This window comes from Mustela putorius, unplaced genomic scaffold, assembly GCF_011764305.1.
Source record: "Mustela putorius furo isolate JIRA1106 unplaced genomic scaffold, ASM1176430v1.1 tig00000224_pilon_pilon_pilon, whole genome shotgun sequence".
NCBI classification, from domain to species: domain Eukaryota; kingdom Metazoa; phylum Chordata; class Mammalia; order Carnivora; family Mustelidae; genus Mustela; species Mustela putorius.
In genome coordinates, this window is record NW_025421321.1 from 29,893,688 (window position 1) to 29,916,837 (window position 23,150).

Below are 23,150 nucleotides of genomic sequence, written 5' to 3' on the forward strand. Positions count from 1 at the left end.
GTGGGACCCCATGACCCTGAGATCATGACCTGAGCTGAAGGCAGCAGCTTAACCCACTGAGCCACCCAGGCGCCCCATGAACTTCTTAAACTGTCCCTAATCTCTGAATATCAGAAACTTTTTAAGTATTTTAAAAGACTATCTTGATATTATACCAACAGTTTGATGATATTTGCATAAAACAGTATCACAGTTGAAAAGGAATGTATGATAATACATTTTAAAGGATAAAAAAGTTGAAATGTGAAACAGAATAGGAAACTATTTAAACATTGTTTAGACTCTAAGGGTGCCTGGGTGGCTCAGTGGGTTAAGCCTCTGCCTTCGGCTCAGGTCATGATTTCAGGGTCCTGGGATCGAGTCCCACATCAGGCTCTTCGCTCAGAAGGGAGCCTGTTTCCCCCTCTCTTTCTGCCTACTTGTGATCTCTGTCTGTCAAATAAATAAATAAAAATCTTAAAGAAAAAAAAAAAACATTGTTTAGACTCTAGAGAGCACAAAGACTTGCAGCAAAAAGCAATCCTAAATACAGGTTAAGACTACTGGTATTTTAAATTCTTCACAGTCTTTGAAATATATTTAGACATCTTAAAAGGAATAAAAAAAAACAACTACAGGTATTTTTTCTTTCTAGATTAAAGAGCAGTAGAAAGGGGTTAATAGACATCTCGGAAACATTAACCTTCTATACAAGGCAAAAATTTAACACTTAAAATACCAGATTTTGAATCCTGCAAATTTAGTGTGCCTTAATAACTCTCCTAATATAACTTAGAATAAATGTTTTCAGAGGTTCTTAGCATATGCCTGATGGTCTTGTAGAGGAATTAGTGGTCACTGAGGTAAATTCAGTCCCAACTGAGTTCTTAGTAACTGCATTTCCCTCTCTCCTGTGTCCGATAACTACTGATGAGGATATCAACTGCAATCACTGTTACTATAGATACGACATGACCACCACTCCAGAGGAAAGATGAACCCAAATACCTAAGCACGATTAATTTTCCTTAATTTCTTGAATCAAATCTTTAATGGTGATTCCTCCACAATATTTTGAATGTAGAGTGAACTTACAGACACGGAGGAAAAGATTAGTATTTTGTATTTCCTCTGTGCCAATATCTCTATAATGAACAGGATCTTTTGGAATAACTAAGCTTAGTTCAAAATTCTGTGATAAAGAATAATAACAGCAACTCACAGCCAATGTGGATGGAAACTGGAAACATTTAGAAAATAGCATGCTTTGACTATGCCAAAAATTTATCAAGCATAGGATCAAATTTTATTATGCCAGAATCACAAGCATTTGAGACTAATTTAACATAACCTAACTAAACCTCAAAACCTCTGGTAGATATACTGCTACTACCCTTTCAGAAAAGCCAGATGTAAAATAGAAAATAAAAAAACAAAAAACCCAATGAATTACTTTTTTTAAAATCACTTAACGAAGTATAAGATTCTAATACAGAAATCTATACTTTTCTTTGTGCTTTCTCTTTTCTCTCCAGAGTACACAGGAAACTTCAGTAGTCACATGGCCCTTTTTATATTGGTATGGAATTTTTAGTCTCAAAATCCCAAAAGGGCTGGAAAATTAAAGATTTTTTTTTCTTAACTCAGTTGGCAACCAAACAGTGTCTTGAACATGTGAGGCTGTTTAGAGATTTTGTGTATCAAACTTAGTGTGAATATTCACGTTTCACTACAGAAAGATTAATGTGTTTAATTATAGAGTACCACTTCAGACCATGGAGGGGAGGGATATGTTATATATGGTATTTAACACCAAATTACATTTCTAAAATCTAAAAAAAATTCCAAATTTCAAAACAGATTTGGTCCCCAGGGGTTTCAGATAAAGGACTGTGGGCCTATGTTTTATATATTTTTATCTATGTATAAACTCACTGTTGTTCTGCTTTAAGTAGGATTTTACTTTGTGTCTCTTATAGTGTAGTTTTATAATTTAGTTTCTAAGATTAGTATACAATTTATTCTTTTATAATAGCTTGCCAAGCTACATTATATAAAAGCCTAATGTAAAAATATAAAATACATATTTATATTCATGTTAAATCTATAAAAAAAATCCACTTTAATAGATTACTAATAATGCACCATGCAAATAAACTAATTAAACAAAGATGACACCTAAATTCATACAATAAAATTTTTCTCTTTCTATTTCTCTAAGAGCTAGTGAACTCACTCTAAAAAAAGAGAGAGTGGTATTACAAGTACTTTAAGAATCAGGTAGCTTATATTTAAATGGTAGAAAAAATTCCCTACCTAAATTACTTACCCCATTTCCTGTTTTACCAGCAACCATGCAGCATGCTGTAGGCAATTTAGTCACACCCAGAAGAGAAAAAGAGAAAAAATGTTCATTGAAATGAAAGTTCCAATATCATTACTAAAGTGCTTAACTAATTTCCTTAGCAAAGTCTCTTATTTAGGGGAGGAGTTAGTGTTCAGAAATGTGGCAATGACCTCATACTCATTTAAGGAAATGAAGAAAGATGCCACTTTGCAGTGTTGGGTTGCTTGTGGCCTAGGAACCTAACAGGAGTATCTTCCTCCTCCCTACAGATTTCTATTTCATTAATGAGGTATCAGTATTTAACATGAGTAGCTTATTTTTTCTTAAAATATCTTACTATTTCACAGAGGAAGGCCAAAAGTGACCAAGACATACTATGTCCCCCAAACAGAATTTGAAGGCCTCAGCTTTTTGTTTTCATTTTTTTAATAGGGCTATCACACTTTTAACTCTATCTAATTAATGATATCCACATGTAAGTGTTTAGAAGTAAAATGTACCAACATCCGTAACTCAGAATACAACAAAAACCAAGATGGGTGGATGGATAAACTGGTGACAAGATATATAATAAAGGGAACAATTATAGAATCTAGGTGGGTATATGGGTGTTCACTGTACAATTCTTTGAACCTTATTGTATGCTTTAAAATTCTCTTAACAAAATGTTAGAGAAAATGTTCTGGGAAGAATTAATTTAAAAAAACTGAAAAAGTTGTTAAAATAGAGACAATAATATTCACAATCACAATTGTCATAAGGATTAAATTAAATTCATATAAAATGCTTTACACAATAAGTGTGTGACATTAAGATTTCTCAGTTTGCCAGTAGGCTCCCAAAGCTGTCACTTGACAGAAAAATGACATGTCCTACCTCAATATGTCATTTTGTGAACATGACGAAGTATACCTGCATAAGTCGATAAAAGACCATTATGCAGTCTCCACATCCACCAGTCACAAAAGTGGCCATTCATTATCACTCACATCTACCTCAAGACCTGCCGCCCACACACACACACAAATGTTACCATTCATATGTAGAATTCTGTCCTTTTACACTTCAAATGACCACTGAGGCACTAGATATCTGTGAAGACTTATAATTATTTGGAAGTCTTAAGTGTATTACATTGTTCAGACATGAGTCAAGCAGAATAAATTAATTACTGGCCAAGTAAGAACTAGAACTGCTCCCAATGCCTAAACACCTCAACAGTACCTTCTGATTCAGTGGTATGTTTACTTTGCTAGCTAAAAGTCATCATGAATGGGGATTAGTATACCGTTTTGGAATAGAGACTATTAGGACTTACAGGACTTTAAGATCAGAGGAAAAAATGAAGAATGGGGAGCGCCTGGGTGGCTCAGGGGGTTAAAGCCTCTGCCTTCGGCTCAGGTCAGGAGACCAGGGTCTTTGGACTCCCTGCTCATCAGGGAGCCTGCTTCCCCCTCTCTCTCTGCCTGCTTCTCTGCCTACTTGTGATCTGTCAAATAAATAAATAAAATCTCGAAAAAAAAAAAAAATGAAGAATGGTCTCCCAAAGTTGAAACCTTGTAGTCAATATTGCCCCACCATCCTCCAGCCTCCATACTTTAAGAGATCAATAAATACTTGTTTTCTCATCCATATAGGGATATTAATACTCCCCTTGAAGGGAGATTGTGAGAATTTAATGAAGCTGTATACATAAAGAACCAAGAAAGATTCCTGGCATGTACTTAACAAACAGTAACTATCACTGCCATTTTTAATTAAAACCTTAACTGCAATTCACAAATGATAAAATTATTATCTTTTTCCCCCCTTAAATATTATTTATTTATTTATATTATTTATTTATTATCTTTTTCCCCCCTTAAATATTATTTATTTATTTACTTATTTATTTAAGAGAGAGACCAAAGTGAGGGGGCAGGGGCAGAGGGAGAGAGAGAAGCAGGCTCCTTGCTGAGCAGGGAGCCCAAAGTGGGCCTCAATCCCAGGACCCTGGGATCATGACCTGAGCTGAAGGCAAATGCTTAACTCACTGAGCCACCCACGTGCCCCAAATTATCATCCCTGAAACGATTTACAAGACTTGGGGCACCTGGGTGGCTCAGTGGGTTAAAGCCTCTGCCTTCGGCTCAGGTCATTGTCCCAGGGTCCTGGGATCAAGCCCCTTATTGAGCTCTCTGATCATCAGAGAGCCTGCTTCCCCCTCTCTCTCTGCCTGCCTCTCTGCCTAACTTGTGATCTCTATCTGTCAAATAAATAAACAAAATCTTAAAAAAAAAAAAAAAAAAAAAAAAAAAGATTTACAAGACTGATTCCTTTCCCTCACTTCCCAAACTGCTCTGCTATGGATAGTCCTGGAACTTTTCTCATCAGTGAAATCCTCCTACGTATCTAAGCTATACAGAATTATCTGTCCTTTCTTTAAGGGACTCAGATTCCTCTGTCCTTTTTTAGTGACCTTCTTCTCTCCTCTTTGGAAGCAAATTCTGTTTTCTACAGTCACTTCCAGGTGATACCATCAAATATGCAATGTGTCCTGCCATCCTCTGATTATAAAATAGGGCAGAACTGGAGGTTGCCAAGGGAAACCAGATTACCATGTATAACATATAAAATTAAATCAAATGTCTTCAGTACCTGAGATTTGCCAAAGGGTTTTTCCTTCCTAATCCTCTGCAGGCTTCCTGCTCAAGCATGCCAGCAGGTTGGACAGAACTAATCACACAGCAGGGGCTGGAAGGCTGAATCCCAAAGAAGTCAGTGTTGCTCAATTATTCAATTTTTACTACGTGCTAATAACGTCCTAGACCTGCTTCTGCTGGGGAAGAAAAGTACATTTCTCTCTTTCAGGTCACTAAGATAATTTTAATGAATGTTCTATTCCTTAGTCAGTGGGAACAAAATTATTCTCTAGAGTAAGCAATTTAATTCTTCCTCCCCAACAGAACCAAGTGGCATTAAAGTTATCAAGTTTAATCAAATTTGGTACTAAAGGCAATATGTCATTCCTGAAAATTCAGGAACCACACAACTTAATCCTTGACTCTGTTTTAATTTTATTGGAGAATTCTAGTCAAGTGCTAAAGAGAGCAGTTGAATAATGTGCTTACTAAAGTGCTCATGTATTTGCTAGCACACACACGCATGCACACATGCACACCATGGAAAGTTGATGCCTGGAAATGGCTTATCTTAAGAGTTCTGAGATGAGGGTTCATCTAGCACCAACCAGTGAGAGTGTGTAACAGCAGGTCAGAAATTGAGGCTGATTTAAGCAGAGGTATCAGGAAGGAAGGATTGAGAGAGAGGCATTAAAAAATGACATGATTGGGGAGGGTATGTGCTATGGTGAGTGCTGTGAAGTGTTTAAGACTAACAATTCACAAACCGGTACCCCTGGGGCTAATAATACATTATATGTTAATTTTTTTTAAATGGCATGTTGGGGAGCAACAATTCAGTAAAGCTGGTGCTTAGCATATATATAACGTATGTATAAATGTGAGTAGGGGTTCAACAACTAGAAATGAAACTGGAAAGGTCAGCAGGTTTTAAGTGCCAACCTAGGGCACGACTCCAAAGAATGAAACTGTAACAGAAGAAGTGCCACATTTATGTATATCCAAAGTCCTATGGACAACATTTGATCTTTTTCTTTTTCTTTTCTTTTTTTTTTTTAAGATTTTATTTATTTATTTGACAGACAGAGATTACAAGCAGGCAGAGAGAGAGGAGGAAGCAGGCTCCCTGCTGAGCAGGACTCCGAGATCATGACCTGAGCCGAAGGCAGAGGCTTTAACCCACTGAGCCACATAGGCTCAACCACACAGGCGTCCCTGATCTTTTTCTTTTTTGACATTTGATCTTCTCTAATTCATCAAGTCACAATATAAGTACCATCTGCACACTATTTTTCTTATATGGTAGCTTAAAAAGAAAATAAAAGAGTTCTTATATCAAATTACCTCATTATCATACATGGGAAAATACAGTGTGGGGATGGAGAGGAGTACATAGCTTTAAGAGAAAATGGAGACAGACCACCAGGACTTGGCGACCAGCAGTGACACTATGGTTTCTAAATTACCACTAAGGCCCTTTTTAAAACTCTAAAATCTTTTGAATCTTATACATCTCCTGGACTCACTTAAAATAACAAAGATAATACAAATATAGCCTTGTATCAACAGGAAAAGGACAACAGTTGTGTGGACCGTTAGAGGTATTACCCCTTATTCTCTCTTCTTCCAACACACACACACACACACACACACATTTATGTATTCTACTTGCACACAAATAGGCAGCTAAGAATTGGGCTCGACAACAAGGTCAGTAACAAGTCACTCATCTTTCCTCCCCCCAACCATGAGCACCTGCCTCACCGGGGCCCACTCCTCACTTTGTGTCAGGGTTGGTGTCAGGTGTGGTGGCAGAAAAAGGAAGGAGGGAGGAGAATGCACTCCTATAACCATTGCTGGACTCCACCATGTCAGGGAAAGACTTCTTGCCCACATCTCCTAACCTCTACCACCTCCCTGCCTCAATCTCAGCCTTCTTTTCCTGAGTCTCTGATGTCACACCCATGATGTAATGACAAACAGACTGAGTCTGAGTCTCTTTTCATGAATAAAACACCAGCTATCTTTGAAAATCCACCCATATCCTCTACATTCTTTCCCACCAGGCTTGAGAGGGGGAAAAAAATGAAGTGGGACATAAACCCTTCTCACTCCAGCTTTTATAAAGTCGGTAACCCAAACCTTCGGATAGCATTAAAAATACTGAACTTTTGGGGTGCCTGGGTGGCTCAGTGGGTTAAAGCCTCTGCCTTCAACCTGGGTCATGATCCCAGGGTCCTGGGATCAAGCCCCACATCAGCCTCTCTGCTCAGCAGGGAACCTGCTTCCTCCTCTCTCTCTCTATCTCTGCCTGCCTCTTTGCCTACTTGTGATCTCTATCTGTCAAATAAGTAAGTAAAATCTTTTTTAAAAAAAATACTGAACTTTTTATTTTTGACACAGCAGGAAGGGAAAAGCAAGGACAAATCAGAAAAGAGAAACTGAATCTGTGGGCCAAATTAGGTTGCCCAGCTCTACTGATTTAGTTCACAGGGGAATCCTATTTCTAAGATGTGAATTTTAAGAAAGAGAATTTCTATGGTGTTTTCCAATATTTCAGGTGCTGATGTTCGCCTAGCTCTGAAGAATTTAATTGGAAATAATCACAAGAGGAAATTCTATGGGGGTGGAAAGTGAGGTAGGAATAGAAGTGGGAAGTGGGATCAGAAAAGACAGAACAGCTGCAATGAATGAAAGGCTCTGGAACAGACATGAAGACAGATATCCACTCATGTGTGGAATCTCAAAAAAGAAAAAACCCAAATGGGGGCGCCTGGGTGGCTCAGTGGGTTAAGCCGCTGCCTTCGGCTCAGGTCATAATCTCAGCATCCTGGGATCGAGCCCCGCATCGGGCTCTCTGCTCCACAGGGAGCCTGCTTCCCTTTCTCTCTCTCTCTGCCTGCCTCTCTGCCTACTTGTGATCTCTGTCTGTCAAATAAATAAATAAAATCTTTAAAAAAAAAAAAAAAGAAAAAACCCAAATGAATAAACAATCAAAAAGCAGAATCAGACCTATAAATACAGAGAACAAACTGATGGTTACCAGAGGGGAGGGGGCTGAGGGATGGGTAAAATAGGTGAAGGGTAGTGGGAGATACAGCTTTCCAGTTATGGAATGAATAAGTCACAGCAATAAAGAGTGCAACATAAGGAATATAGTCTTATACCCTAGTCATATATAATATCATTATACTATCAGAGTGAGGTATCAGAACAGATGGTAGCTACACTCGTGATGAACATAGCATCATGTATAGACTCGTCCAATGTATAGACTTGTCACTATGCTGTACACCTGAAACTATTGTAACATGTGTCAACTATACTCAAATTTAAAAGTTTAATAATAAAAAAAGATATGGTTCAGCCCTGTCCTTTAGTGTCATATGCTAATGAGAGGATAACTTGACAATTTCAAGTAACTCTGGTGTTAATATCACTGAAACAAAGACATCTCAACAAATATGTTAGCAATGGGGTGTGGCTGAGGGATGCAAATATATTTCCTCCTAGATTTTTATTTTAAAGAACTAGCATCCTCACTGAAATACCTGTTAACGTAAAGTGAACTTGCAGATTCAATAGACATCGATGTATTTAAAGATGTCGATGTATTTAAAGCTCAATTTCAAGTCATAAATACAATTTTACTTCAAAATTATTACCAAGAAAAACAGATTTTAATAGTAAATGTTAAATTTTAGAATACCAAAGAGACAAATTAATTGTTAATTGCTGAGAATCTATTCATTTTTGAAAAGGTCTCTTCAGGACACCTGGGTGGCTCAGTCATTGGGCATCTGCCTTTGGCTGGGCTCGGTCATGATTCCAGAGTCCTGGAATCGAGCCCCACATTGGGCTCCCTGCTCGGCGGGAAGCCTGCCTCTCCCTCTCCCACTCCCGTTGCTTGTGTTCCTTCTCTCGCTGTGTATCTCTCTGTCAAATAAATAAATAAAATCTTAAAAAAAAAAAAAAGTTCTCTTCAATAAATAACTCAAAAATTCTATGAAGAGAACTATTTAAAAATTATTCCAAGTTATCACAAGAAAATTACAAGACTGAAATCATTTTGTGTTGAACTTGATTTGCACTAGATACATTCTTAGGGATAAAGACTGAATTTTATTTAAAAAAAACAACTTAGGGGGGGTAACTGGGTAGCTCAGTGGGTTAAAGCCTCTGCCTTCAGCTTGGGTCGTGATCCCGGGGTCCTGGGATCAAGCCCCACACCGGACTATCTGCTCCAGGGAGCCTGCTTCCCTTCCTCTCTCTGCCTGCCTCTCTATCTACCTGTGATCTCTGTCTGTCAAATAGATAAATTTTAAAAAAAACAAAACAAAACAAAAAACAACTTAGGGGTGCCTGAGTGGCTCAGTGGGTTAAAGCCTCTGCCTTCAGCTCAGGTCATGAGACCAGGGTCCTGGGATGGAGCCCCACATCGGGCTCTCTGCTCAGCAGGGAGCCTGCTTCCACCTCTCTCTCTGCCTGCCTCTCTGCCTACTTGTGATCGCTGTCTGTCAAATAAAGTCTTTTTGAAAAAAATAAATAAAATAAAATTTTTAAAAAAGTATTACTTTTTAAATATGCAAAAGTAATCTGTTATTATAAAATAAAGACTTGTGACTTCAAGGTGGTAGAATAAAGCCCTTTCTGTCTGATTCTTCTTTGGAAAATCATCCCAAAATAAGACGGAGAATGACAAACAGAAAAAGAAACTCCATCTACAATGAAAAACAAAAAAATTACTCATCACCCCAACTCTCCATATATGAAGACAAAAAGGGAATGTAGGAGTGGAAAGTGGCAGAGCCCAGGAAGCTGATTCTTAAGTGTTGGCAGACGGAAATACCTGCCCCAGTAAATCCAGCCAAACTGAGAATGGAAGTGTAAGACAACACAGGGTGAAACAGGCTAACAGAGGGGGAACAGAGAGACCCAGTCCTCTCCCTGACACCAAGTTAAGAGGAGGTTTCAACTCTGGAGGCTAAACTAGAGGGATCTACAGTCAGCAGCTCCTGGCAAGCCCTGCAGGGGTTCAGTTGGAGTTTACAGTTCACCTAGAGCCTGAAGCTCCTACCCTGTGCTGGGTACTCAGGCAGCCAAACTTCTACCTCTGTGGACAGAAGACTTAAGAGTTCATCTTTGGATAAATGGGATGGCTTCTGAGAGAAAACTTTCAGAAAATGACATGATCTCTCCATGTAAAAAGTCAGGTTACCACCTGTCCTCCTCCAATAAAACCCAGCCAACAAGCCCACTAACCTGCTCCCTATAGACATAACTTTCAATCAGTTTTTAAATGCCCTATGTTTAACAATGAATGGACAAAGTTTGCTAGTCATTTAGAGAAAATCTCTAACATGAAAGGAAAAGAACAAAATAATAAATGTGAAAGTAGAAAAAATAATACATGAATTCCCATGCACCCTTTGAGCAGCTTCAAGTTATCAACATTTTGCCAATCTTGTTTTATTTATCTCTATTATCTTTTTTTTTTTTTAAGAGAGAGAGATAGTCTCCAGTTTTTTGGTGTTTGGTTTTTTTTGTTTGTTTGTTTTAAGAAAATCCAATCCTATGAATACCTTCCAATGGAAACATTTTTAAAAGTGATATTCTTTACTACCAATTCAATTTATAACTGAAATATTTTAGATGTCAATTTAAAAATATGTGAGGGAGTACATATTTTCTAAAAATGCTTTTAGGGCAGGTATATAAGCAAAAACGTTTGAAAACCACTGCATCTTAGTATAAGCAAGCACCATTAGAAATGAAAAAGGAGGGCGCCTGGATGGCTCAGAGGGTTAAGCCTCTGCCTTCGGCTCAGGTCATGGTCTTGGGGTCCTGGGATCGAGCCCTACTTGGCAGGGAGCCTGCTTCCCCCTCCCTCTCTCTGCCTGCCTCTCTGTCTACTTGTGATCTCTCTCTGTATGTCAAATAAATAAATAAAACCTAAAAAAAAAAAATGAAATGAAAAAGGGACTAGAACCACGTATTTGGAGAAGGTTTGGGGGTTTCCCCCTCATTTTCTTTTATTCTTTTTAAATAACATGTTAGAAAGTACAGAATACACTGTCATTTCTCTTGGAACATAATTTCTCTGTCTCTTTCTCCACTGTATATTATCTCAACCTCAAAGGTTTTCTGTTTCTTCAGCAAAGAAAAGAAGTAGGAGGAACCCTGCGGGGTATGGGAGAAGGTGGGACCTCCCTCCTCCTACTCACCATTTCTTCCTTTTACTCTGACCACTGCATAGATAAAAAATGCGGCTGTTAATGCTGAGTACTTGGGCAAGACATACCGAATATGGTTCAGAGTAACCACAGCCAATGATAAGTAATTGTGCATACCCATGTGTGTTACGAATCTATGAGTAAACAAAACAGACATAAATCCTTGCCCTTGTAAAATTGATAGCCAAGAATCAGAAAACAAGCAAAACAAGCAAGTCACAAATCATTTTATGAAATAAATACAATGTGAAGTGATAAATAAAGTGCAGAAAAGTAAAAGAGGAATGGGGAATAGAAGAAGAGATTTGCAATTTCAAATAGCATAGTCAGGGAAAGCCTCACTGAGAAGGCCACATTTGAAAAAAGATGAAGACAGTGAGGGAATAAGCCACGAATATATCTGAGGAAGAAACATTTTAAGCAGAAAGAACAGCAAGCAAAGGCCTTGAAGTACAAGTTTGCCTGGTGTGTCCAATGAATAAACAGCAAGGAGGCCAACGTGGCTGAACCTTGGAAGAAGAGAGAAATAAGCAATGAAGTCAAAGAAAACTGAGTACAATGCTAGGGCAGAGCCAGTATGAGCCCTTGGAAGCAATTAAACGACTTTGATTTTACTCCAAGGGAGATGGGGAGACTAGGAGGGTAAGCAAAGGAAGGACGTGAACTGACTTTTAAAGTGACAGGTGACAAACATGGAAACAAAGACAGCTGTTAGGAGATTATTATAAAAATCCAGGTAATTGCTCAACCTATCTATGCACCCTCCATGTCAGGATAAAGGAAATGACTTTGAAAGGTACAGCAAAGAGGACTGGGGTCTTTTCCAGTCTAGGATCTCACTGCCTTCAAACTAACTTTTGCACAGCAGTCCTTGGTCCATTTCCTGAAAGAATAACCTGAGGCTTTACCAGGCTATAACCCTGTTCTTGTTCTTGGTCTTGGTCTTGGCCAGTAACTCTATGCCTCACACTGTATCCTTCCAAGAAGGAGCTTCTGGTGCATGGGTAGCAGTCAGGAGGTCCTGGGCCCACAGAAATATGCTCTGCAACAGTCTCTGTGGGTACTGACCTCTAGAGCCAGAGGCTTCTGAATAGTCATTATAGATAAGATCAAATGGTCCAGCTCAGTGGAATTGGAGAAGGGAGTGCACCGAGGACAGATGGCTAGTAAGCATAGACTGCAGGCCCCCAAACATACTGGGCATGGGAGGTACAGTGGCCAAAACTCTGTACCATGCAGCTTCAATCTAGGGACACCTCTGAATTCTTTCTTTGCGCAAGATATGGATTTTAAGAAATCCAGCTTAACCATCAGAGGATGAGATTGGTCTATGAGACAAACTTCTCTGGGGGAGACTCCCACCCTTCCTGCTGGGGCTAGGAAACTCTGTGCCGTTCATTCAGGCCTCCTACCTGAAATGTGCCAGCTCGCAAGTCTAAATCACTTCTGAAAACTTGGCCTGTGGACAAAATCAGCCACAAAGAAGACCCAAAGACCAACGAGGTCAGTGCTCTCATCTAAGCTGGGGCTCTGCTCATGAGCACACAAGGAGACACAACAAATATGTAAAAACAAAAATGCATGCACATCCATATGTGTACACAGAGATGCAGATATATAAACCTGTACAGTAGAATATTCTATTCAATGATTTCAAGAATTATAAAACAGTACATGCATCCTCAAAAAAATTAAATTGTTAAATCTAGACCAGTGGTTCTCAGTTTAGTTTCAGGACTCTTTACCTTCTTAAAATTTTTTGAGAGACAAAATAGCTTTGTCTATGCTGGTTATCTTTAGTAATAATTATCAATTAAAATGATTAATTTAAAAATATGTATTAGCTCATTTAAAGTTAACAGCAAAAGTAATAAATTCATTACATGTTGACATAAACATTAACAAATTACATTTTCAGACAAAATAATTTGTTAGAACAGCAGCATTATGACACATTTTTGCTATTCTCTTTGATATGTCTTAATAAAAGATAGCTGTATTCTCATATCTGCTTCTATATTCAATTTTCTGCAGCAGTACATAGCATATAGCCTCTGGAAAACTACTGCACAATACTGAGAGAGTGAGAATGAAAAGGTAATTATATATTATTATGAAAATACCTTTGACCTTATGGATCCCTTGCAAGGACCCCTCAGGGTCCCTGGACCACATTTGGAGAACTGCTTATCTGAATGTAATGGACAATTAAGGAAAATACAAATAATTAAAATTTTTTTCCATTTATTTGAGAGAGAGAAGGTGAGAGAGAGAGCATGAGAGGGAAGGTCAGAGGGAAAAACAGAGCCCCCATGGATCTGTGAGCCCAACATGGGACTCGATCTCAGGACTCTAGGATCATGATCCGAGCCGAAAGCAGTCACCCAACCAACTGAGCCACCCAGGTGTCCCCAAGTAATTAAAATTTAACTCAAGAAGGAGGAATAAAACCAAATAACTTTCAACAGAAGAAACTGAAAAAATAATGAAGATCTATCCTTAGTAGCCTCTCAACTGGATTTATAATTAATGTCTACTAAAACTTCAAGAAACAAAAACCAATTATTCCTATGTTGTTAAAATTTTCCAAGAAAAAGACAGACTAGCAATTCAGAGCACCTGGATGCCTCAGTTAGTTGGGCCATGGCTCTTGATTTTTGGCTCAGGTCATGATCTCAGGGTTATGAGATGAGCCCCGCATTGCACTCTCCCTGCACTCAGCAAGAAATCTGCTTGAAGATTCTCTTCCTGTCCCTCTGATCCTCCCCTCACCCCATGGTCTCTCTCAAAGAAATAAATAAATCTTAAAAGAAAAAAGACTGACAATTCCACAATGCTTACATAACCTAATACACAAACCTTAATCTAATATATGATCTAATTGCACAATATCAAACCAAAGATAGAAGATAAGATTCACACAATGAATGATACTGTACTTCACATGTAAAAGTGCCATTTTTAAAAATATTTAATTTATGTAGCTGTACAAAGTGAAATAAATGTATACTGTGATGGACACAACTTTCACTGAAATGACATTAAAAAGATCCAGGGTGCCTGGGTGGCTCAGTCCGTTAAGCATCTGCCTTCAGCCCAGGTCATGATCTCAGGGTCCTAGGATAGAGCCACACATCAGGCTTCCTGCTCAGTGGGAAGTCTGCTTGTTCTTCTCCCTCTGCTCCTCCCCACTGCTTGTGCTCTCTCTCTAATAAACAAATCTTTTTTTAAAAGATGCAATACATTTTAATTTAAAAGTAGACAACAGACTAGTCTTATATATAAATATATGTATATATATGTAAAATTTTTAATAAAATATTAAGAAGTCAAATTTTTATTAAAATAAAACTAAAAAATGTTTATCTCAGGAAAATAAAAGCTCAACACAAGAGAATCTATTCAATATAATGATCGCAAATACCCACTTCTTTTTTTTTTTAAAAGATTTTATTTATTTATTTGAAAGACAGAGATCACAAATAGGCAGAGAGGCAGGCAGAGAGAGAGAGGAGGAAGCAGGCTCCCCGCTGAGCAGAGAGCCCCATGTGGGGCTCGATCCCAGACCCTGGGATCATGACCTGAGCCGAAGGCAGAGGCCTAAACCACTGAGCCACCCAGGTGCCCCCGCAAATACCCACTTGTGATTAAAAAAAAAAACTTACTAAGCTTGGAATAGAAGCAAAATTCCTTAAATAAAAAGTCTCTATCAGAAAAGAATTAACAGGGCGCCTGGGTGGCTCAGTGGGTTAAGCCGCTGCCTTCGGCTCAGGTCATGATCTCAGAGTCCTGGGATCGAACCCCACATCGGGCTCTCTGCTCAGCAGGGAGCCTGCTTCCTCCTCTCTCTCTGCCTGCCTCTCTGCCTACTTGTGTTCTCTCTCTGTCAAATAAATAAATAAAATCTTTAAAAAAAAAAAAAAGAAAAAGAAAAGAAAAGAATTAACAATATACTTAATATTAAAATTCTAGAAACATTCTTGTTATTGAGGGTCAAGGCAATATATAAGTGATTCGTTTTTAAGAAAAGAACAGTCAGGGGCGCCTGGGTGGCTCAGTGGATTAAGCCGCTGCCTTCGGCTCAGGTCATGATCTCAGTGTCCTGGGATCGAGCCCCGCATCGGGCTCTTTGCTCAGCGGGGAGCCTGCTTCTCTCTCTCACTCTGCCTGACTCTCCGCCTACTTGTGATTTCTCTCTCTGTCAAATAAATAATAAATAAAATATTTAAAAAAAAAAAAGAAAGAAAAGAGCAGTCAGTGGGGTGCCTGGGTGGCTCAGTTGGTTGGACGACTGCCTTCAGCTCAGGTCATGATCCTGGAGTCCCAAGATCGAGTCCCACATTGGGCTCCCAGCTCCATGGGGAGTCTGCTTCTCCCTCTTACCTTCTCCTCGCTCATGTTCTCTCTCACTGTCTCTCTCTCAAATAAATAAATAATCTTTAAAAAAAAAAAAAAAAGAAAGAAAGAAAAGAGCAGTCAGGGGCACCTTGGTGGCTCCGTGGGTTAAAGCCTCTGCCTTCAGCTCAGGCCTGCTTCCTCCTCTCTCTCTCTGCCTGCCTCTCTGCCTACTTGTGATTTCTGTCAAATAAATAAATAAAATCTTTAAAAAAAAAAAAAAGAAAGAAAGAAAAGAAAAGAGCAGTCAGAAGAAACTGACTCTGAGAAATTTACTTTAGCAGAAAGATCTTGCAGAATAGCTGTAAAGAAAACAATACCGAAACCAGACAGAGAAAACACCACACTGCACAGAGAGGAACAATAGTACAATTAATGACAGGCTTCTCATCATAAAAAACAAAGAACAAAAGATACCAGAACAACATATTTGAAGTGATGATAGGAAAAAATTTTGACAACTAAATATTCTGTATCCAATGAAACTATCTTATAAAACTGAAGAAGAAATAAAGACAGTTCAGATAAGCAAAAACAAGAATTCAACACCAGTAGATCTATATTAAAAACAAAAATGGGGGGTGCCTGGGTGGCTCAGTGGGTTAAAGCCTCTGCTTTCAGCTCGGGTCATGATCCCAGGGTCCTGGGATCGAGCCCCACATTGGCCTCTCTGCTCTGTGGGGAGCCTGCTTCCTCCTCTCTCTCTGCCTACCTCTCTGCCTACTTGTGATCTTTGCCTGTCAAATAAGTAAATAAAATCTTAAAAAACAAAAAAAAACAAAAAAAACACAACAACCCATGACCACAGACAATTAAAAAAAAAAAACAAAAACAAAAATGGGGATGCCTGGGTGGCTCAGTCGTTCGGCATTTGCCTTCAGCTTGGGTCATGATCCCCTGGTCGTGGAATCAAGCCCCACATCAGGCCCACTGCTCAGGGGGAAGCCTGCTTCTCCCTTTCCCACTCCCCCTGCTTGTGTCCCCCTCTCTCACTATGTCTATTTCTGTCAAATCTTTTTTTTTTTTTAAGATTTATTTATTTATTTATTTCACAGACATCACAAGTAGTAGAGAGGCAGGCAGAGTGAGAGAGGAGGAAGCAGGTTCCCTGCTGAGCAGAGAGCCCAATGCCGGGCTCGATCCCAGGACCCTGGTCTCAAGACCTGAGCGGAAGGCAGAGGCTTTAACTCGCTGAGCCACCCACACATTCGTTTGTGGGGGTGCCTCACAAACAAATAAAATCTTTAAAAAAAAAACAAAAACAAAAACAAAGAGACGCGTGGATGGTTCAGTTGCTTAAGTGAGTACTTTCAGCTCAGGTCACGATCCCACGGTCCTGGGATTGAGCCCCACATTGGACCTCTCCTTGGCAAGGAGCCTGCTTCTCTTTCTCTCTCTGCCATTTGCCCCCCTTGTGCTCTCTGGCTCTTTCTATCTCTCTGTCAAATAAATAAAAAATCTTTAAAAAACAAACAAACAAACTGTATTTCTATAGACCAGCAATGAAAAGTAGAAAAATGCAATAAAAATATAATTCCATTTGCTATAGCACCCAAAACAATGAGATTAAGGATAAACTTTTTTTTTAAAGATTTTATTTATTTATTTGACAGAAAGAAATTACAAGTACACTGAGAGGCAGGCAGAGAGAGAGAAAGAAGGACGCAGGCTCCCTGCCGAGCACAGAGCCCGACGCGGAACTCGATCCCAGGACCCTGAGATCATGACCTGAGCCAAAGGCAGACGCTCAACCCACTGAGCCACCCAGGCGCCCCTTAAGGATAAACTTTTAAAATATGTGTGAAATCTGTACACTAAAAATGGTAAACCACTGCTAAAAGAAATTAAAGATCAAAATAAATGAAGAAATATACCACATTCATGCACTGGGAAGTGCAATATTGTCAAGATGTCAATTCTTACCGAGTTTATCTATAAATTCAGTGCAATCCCAGCCAAAATTTAAGCAAATTGAAAAGAAATTGACAAGCAGATTTTAAAATCTGTATGGAAATGCAAAGACCTAGAATCACCAAAGCAAATTTTAAAGAGAACATAGCTCAAAGATTTATGCTATTTTCATAAAGACATACTGTAATACTGTAGTAATCAAGACAGTATAGTATTGATATATGGATGCACCAATATATCACTGGAATTGAGCAGGGAGTAAAGAAAGACAAATATAAATATATACATATGGTCATTATTTTCTATAAAGGCAGCAAAGAAATCGTGGAGAAAGAAAGGTTTTTTATCAGGTACTGAAAAGAAAAGAAAAAAAACAACTTTTACCTTACAGTTTAAAAAAAAAATTAATTCAGGGGGTGTTTAGCTGGTGGGGTATCTGCCTTCAGCTCAGGTCATGATTCCAGGGTCCTGGCATCAAGCCCTGCACTGGGCTCCTCACTCAGTGGGAAGTCTGCTTCTCCCTTTTCCTTTGCCTTCTCACCCCTGCCACTCCACTCATGTTCAATCTCTCTCTAATAAATAAATAAAATCTTTTTAAAAAATTAACTCATAGGGGCACCTGGGTGGCTCAGTGGGTTAAGCCTCTGCCTTCAGCTCAGGTCATGATCTCAGAGTCCTGGGATCGAGCCCCACATCGAGCTCTCTGCTCAGCAGGGAGCCTGCTTTCTCCCTTCTCTCTGCCTGCCTCTCTGCCTACTTGTAATCTCTCTCTCTGTGTCAAATAAATAAATAAATAATTTTTAAAAATTATCTCATAATGGATAATAAATATAAACAACATAAAAGCTATAAGGAAGAAAACTTTTAGAATAAAACATCAGAGAAAATCTTCACAACTTGCCCCATACAAAAGATTTGTTAGCTAGGACACATATAACTAACATGAACCATAAGAATAAAAAGCTGGTGAATTGGACTTTATCAAGAGTAAAAATTTCTCCTCTTTGACAGATATCATTAAGAAAATTAAAGAACAAGCCACAACATAGGAGATAAGGATTTGGATCTAGAATGTATTAAGAACTGTTACAACTCAATGAAGAGCAACCTAATTTTAAATGGGCAAAGATTTGATGAAGTCAAATGTGAAGAGACTTCACAAAGATATATAAATGGCAATTAACCACACGAAAAGATGTTCCACATTATTAGTCATTAGGAAAATAAATACACAATCTCTACACACCCACGAGAATGGCTTAACTATAAGAAAGTGACAATACTAAGGGTTGCCAAGGATGTGAAGCAACAATAATGCTCACATAACTACTGGTGAAATATAAATGTAAACTGGTAAATCCACTTGGGAAAACTGTATGGCAGTTTCTCAGAAGATTAAACATATACCTACCATATGACTTAGATATTACACCCTAAGGTATTTATCCAAGAAAAATGAAAACATCTATCCACACAAAGAATTATACATAGAAGTTTGTACAGACCATCTTTATTCATAATAGCCAAACACTGTAATGCAGGAATGTGTAGGAATGCTAGACATACCTATACATTCCATAAACAGTAGGGATACTGTCAATATAGTTAGTATCATTAAGTCTAATTGGCTTGAGATGGAACACAGATTGTTAGAACACAGATTGCTATAAATAATGTGGTGACAGCTCCTAGGCTGAGTGTTAATGTTCAAATGGCTTTGTTATTTTCTCTAGATGGGTGGAAACAGATTCGTTTCCACCTGCTGCAAATATTGTACTTGAATAAAGAAGGGCTGACATGGGTGTAGACCCCTCAGTGGCTGAGGGAAATTATGGGTGAAAGCCAATTTGGTCAAAAGTAGCGAAGTTGCCAGTTGTAGCTTAAAGAAGTCCAATTAGTAGGTGATTAACATGGTTAAAGTTGAGTTTAAAAATTTGTTGAAAATCTCAGGACTTGGGGTACCTGGGCGGTTCAGTTGGTTAACCATCTGCCTTCAGTTCAGGTCATGATGCCAAGGTCCTGGCATCCAGCCGCATGTCAGGCTCCCTGCTCAGTGGGGAGCCTGCTTCTCCCTCTCCCACTCTCCCTGCTTGTGTGCTCTCTCTCTCTCAAATAAATAAATAATATCTTTTTAAAAAAACAAAATTTAATTTATAAAAAGAAAAAAGAAAATCTCATGAGTTTAGGTTGAATAGCAATCCTGATATTGATATAATAAATCCAACATACAGGTTTCACTTACTTGTGGAGGATAAGGAATAAGATGGAGGACATCAGGAGAAAGAAAGGAAAAGTGAATTGGGAGGATTCAGAGGGGGGAGACAAACCATGAGAGACTGTGGACTCTGAGAAACCGAGGGTTTTGGAGGGAAGGAGAGTGGGGAGATGGGTGAGCCCGGTTGTGGGTACCAAGGAGGGCACTTACTACATGGAGCCCTGAGTACGATGCATAAACAAGAAGTCTTGGAACACTGAAAAAAAAATTAAATGAAATCCAGCATCTCTGATGCAGTTATACAGAATAGTTTGGAGGGATGCAGTGCCTACATCTGTTCAGCTATGTTATTATCTGATTAGTAGAAAGGACATAATTCCTACTCCTCCTCATCTGATGAAATGTTGGAAGAAGTTAGCAGAGACTAAGATTAGAATAGTAATAAGGAATAGAAGTATTTGAAAAATTGGTTAACATTGGGATCTGAATGTATATATCATAAAGAGAATTCTATAATTGACTATGTAATAAAACATTATACTCATGGAAATATTTTTGAGAAATAATCTAGTTTATTATTTTTTTTAAAGATTTTATTTATTTATTTGACAGACAGAGATCACAAGTAGGCAGAGAGGCAGGCAGAGAGAGAGAAGGGGGAAGCAGGCTCCCTGCTGAGCAGAGAGCTCGATGTGGGGCTCGATCCCAGGACCCTGAGATCATGACCTGAGCCGAAGGCAGAGGCTTTAACCCACTAAGCCACCCAGGCGCCCCTATTATTTTTTTAAGATTTTATTTACTTATTTGAGAGAGAGAGAGCACATGCAAGAGCTCACAAAGGCAAGGGTTGGGGAGGGAGAGGCACCAGCGGACTCCTTGCTGAGCAGGGAGCCCCATGTGGGGCTCATTGTGAGGCTGGATGTGAGGCTCAATCCCAGACCCCAGGACCCCAAGACCATGACCCCAGTCAAAGGCAGACACTTAACTGAGCCACCAAGGCACCCTGAGAAATAACCTAGTTTAAAGCTAAGCAATAGTTTAAGGGTTTGAATGGTTATTCAGTGTCAGTTTGAAATAATTTTTTCTTGGCCTGAGTAAATGAATGTTGTGGGATGAAAGCATAGGAGATGAGACTTTTTACACAGTATGGATATAGATTGCTTTTGTAGATTTTTTTTTTTTTTTTTTTTAAATCATAGGAGACTCTTTTTTTTTTTAATATTTTATCTATTTATTTGACAGAGAGAAATCACAAGTAGGCAGAGAGGCAGGCAGAGAGAGAGAGAGAGAGAGAGAGGAAAGCAGGCTCTCTGCTGAGCAGAGAGCCCCATGCGGGACTCGATCCCAGGACCCTGGGATCACGACCTGAACTGAAGGCAGCGGTTTAACCCACTGAGCCACCCAGGCGCCCCGCTTTTGTAGATTTTTGAAGAGATTTGTATGATTGGGAAAGTTAATATAAATAGTGAAATTAGTACAAGAGGTGAATAGATTTATTACCTTTATTTGGAGTTGCATCAATTTTTTGGTTCCTGGGACCAAGAGATTATTACTTTTATCCATTAAAAATTTGAAAACAAGGCGCCTGGGTTGCTCAGTCAGTTAAGTATCTGGCTTCAGCTCAGGTAACAATCTCATGGTCCTGGGACAGAGCCCTCCACTGGGCTCCCTGCTCAGCAAGGAGTCTGCCTCTCCCTTTCCCTCTGCCCCTCCCCTGACATGTGCACTCTCCCTCAAAGAAATAAAATCTTTTAAAAAATAAAAAAATAGGAGCTCCTGGATGGCTCAGCGGGTTAAGCCTCTGCCTTCATCTCGGGTCATGATCTGAGGGTCCTGGGATCAAGTTCCGCATCGAAGTCTGGAAGTCTGCTTCCCCTCCCTCTCTGCCTACTTGTGATCTCTCTCTGTCTGTGCTAAATAAATAAATAAAACATTTAAAAAAATAAAATAAAAATAAAAGTTTGAAAAGCCATATTATTATAAATGGAAGCATGAATTAATTCTTGCATACTTTCTCAGTAAGCAAGCTTTGAGTTTCTATTACTAGATTCACAATCTAATGTTTTTATTAAACTATATTTACAATAGATGGATGTCAAAATAATTTGTGGGTTAAATGATAAAAGTAGAAAGGGTAGAAAATGTAGGGCTATGAGACAATCTTCTCATATAAATAATGGTTAAAATTTTTGACCTGGTACATATACTTGCCTCATTGCATTATAGTTACTATAGGCTAATAATAACTACGTTAATTCCTTAGGATAATGGTAATGTTGTATAATGATAATGTAACCACAAATAGTTCTCCAATTAGGTTAATTGTTGGAGGTATGCCAAATTGGTAAGGTTCACTAGAAATCATCATGGTCCCATTAGTAGAAGGAGAGTCTGTAATTCCTGAACTAGAATTATAGTTCAGCTGGAAATCTGTTCATAGTTAGGCAAAACAGTGTTGATGCTATAAGGCTGTGGGCAATTATCAGAGCTGTAGCTCCTATATAACTTCATGGTATTTACATAAGAATGGCTACAATTACTAGTGCTATGTGGCTGACAGAAGAATATGCAATGAGTGATTTTAGGTCTGTTTTCCATTGACAGATGGAGCTAGTTATAATTAATCCCTCATAAGGATAATGTAAGAAAAGGATATGCATGTAATTTGTTAGGGGGTTTAGTGTTATAACTCAATAAATATCCCATAGCTGCCTGGTTTGAGTAGTATGGCTATAAGCACTTTGGACCTAGCAGAGCGGGGGCTTCAAATGTGCTTTTGGTAATCAAAGGTGCAGGCCATAGAGAAGTATTTTTACTATATATGCTACTGTGCATGCTAGTCATAAGAAAATATAAAATCAAGAATTAGCAGTTCAGTACTGAATTATCAGATAGTTCAATGAACCTGTAAGATTTTGGATAAAGATTAGGACAGTGAGAAGTGTGAGGGATCCTACTAGCATATAAAATAAAGTCCTGCATTTAATTGTTCTGTTTGGTTTCCTAAGCAGGTGATGATGATTAGGTTGGAACTAATGTGGTTACAAATAAAATATAAGGGGCACCTGGGTGGCTCAGTGGGTTAAAGCCTCTGCCTTCGGCAAGGTCATGATCCCAGGGTCCTGGGATAGAGCCCCGCATCGGGCTCTCTGCTCAGCAGGGGGCCTGCTTCCTCCTCTCTGCCTCCTTTCTGCCTGTGTCTCTGCCTACTTGTGATCTCTGTCTGTCAAATAAATAAATAAATAAATAATCTTAAAATAAATAAATAAATGCTCTTTAAATAAATAAATAAATAAATAAGATAGAATATAAAATAAAATATTAATTCTGTATCAGTAAAAGTAGTAATTAAGAAATTTGTAGCATAACTTGTAAAGTATAGTTTTTAAGGAAGGTTAGTGATTCTTTCATCTAGTATTAGATGAAACTGACCGGTAATGGGTATTAGT

General features: G+C 38.7%; 1 protein-coding gene across 5 annotated transcripts in view; it reads right to left on the reverse strand.

The window, feature by feature from the left end:
* PUS10 (pseudouridine synthase 10) overlaps positions 1 to 23,150 on the reverse strand; it is a 76,997-nt gene that overhangs the window by 28,374 nt on the left and 25,473 nt on the right. For all 5 annotated transcript variants that reach the window (XM_004742018.3, XM_045077874.1, XM_013051080.2 and 2 more), the window contains exon 5: positions 2,309 to 2,343. In XM_004742018.3, coding sequence (XP_004742075.1) covers positions 2,309 to 2,343 — 35 coding nt within the window. The remainder of the gene's footprint in view (positions 1 to 2,308; positions 2,344 to 23,150) is intronic.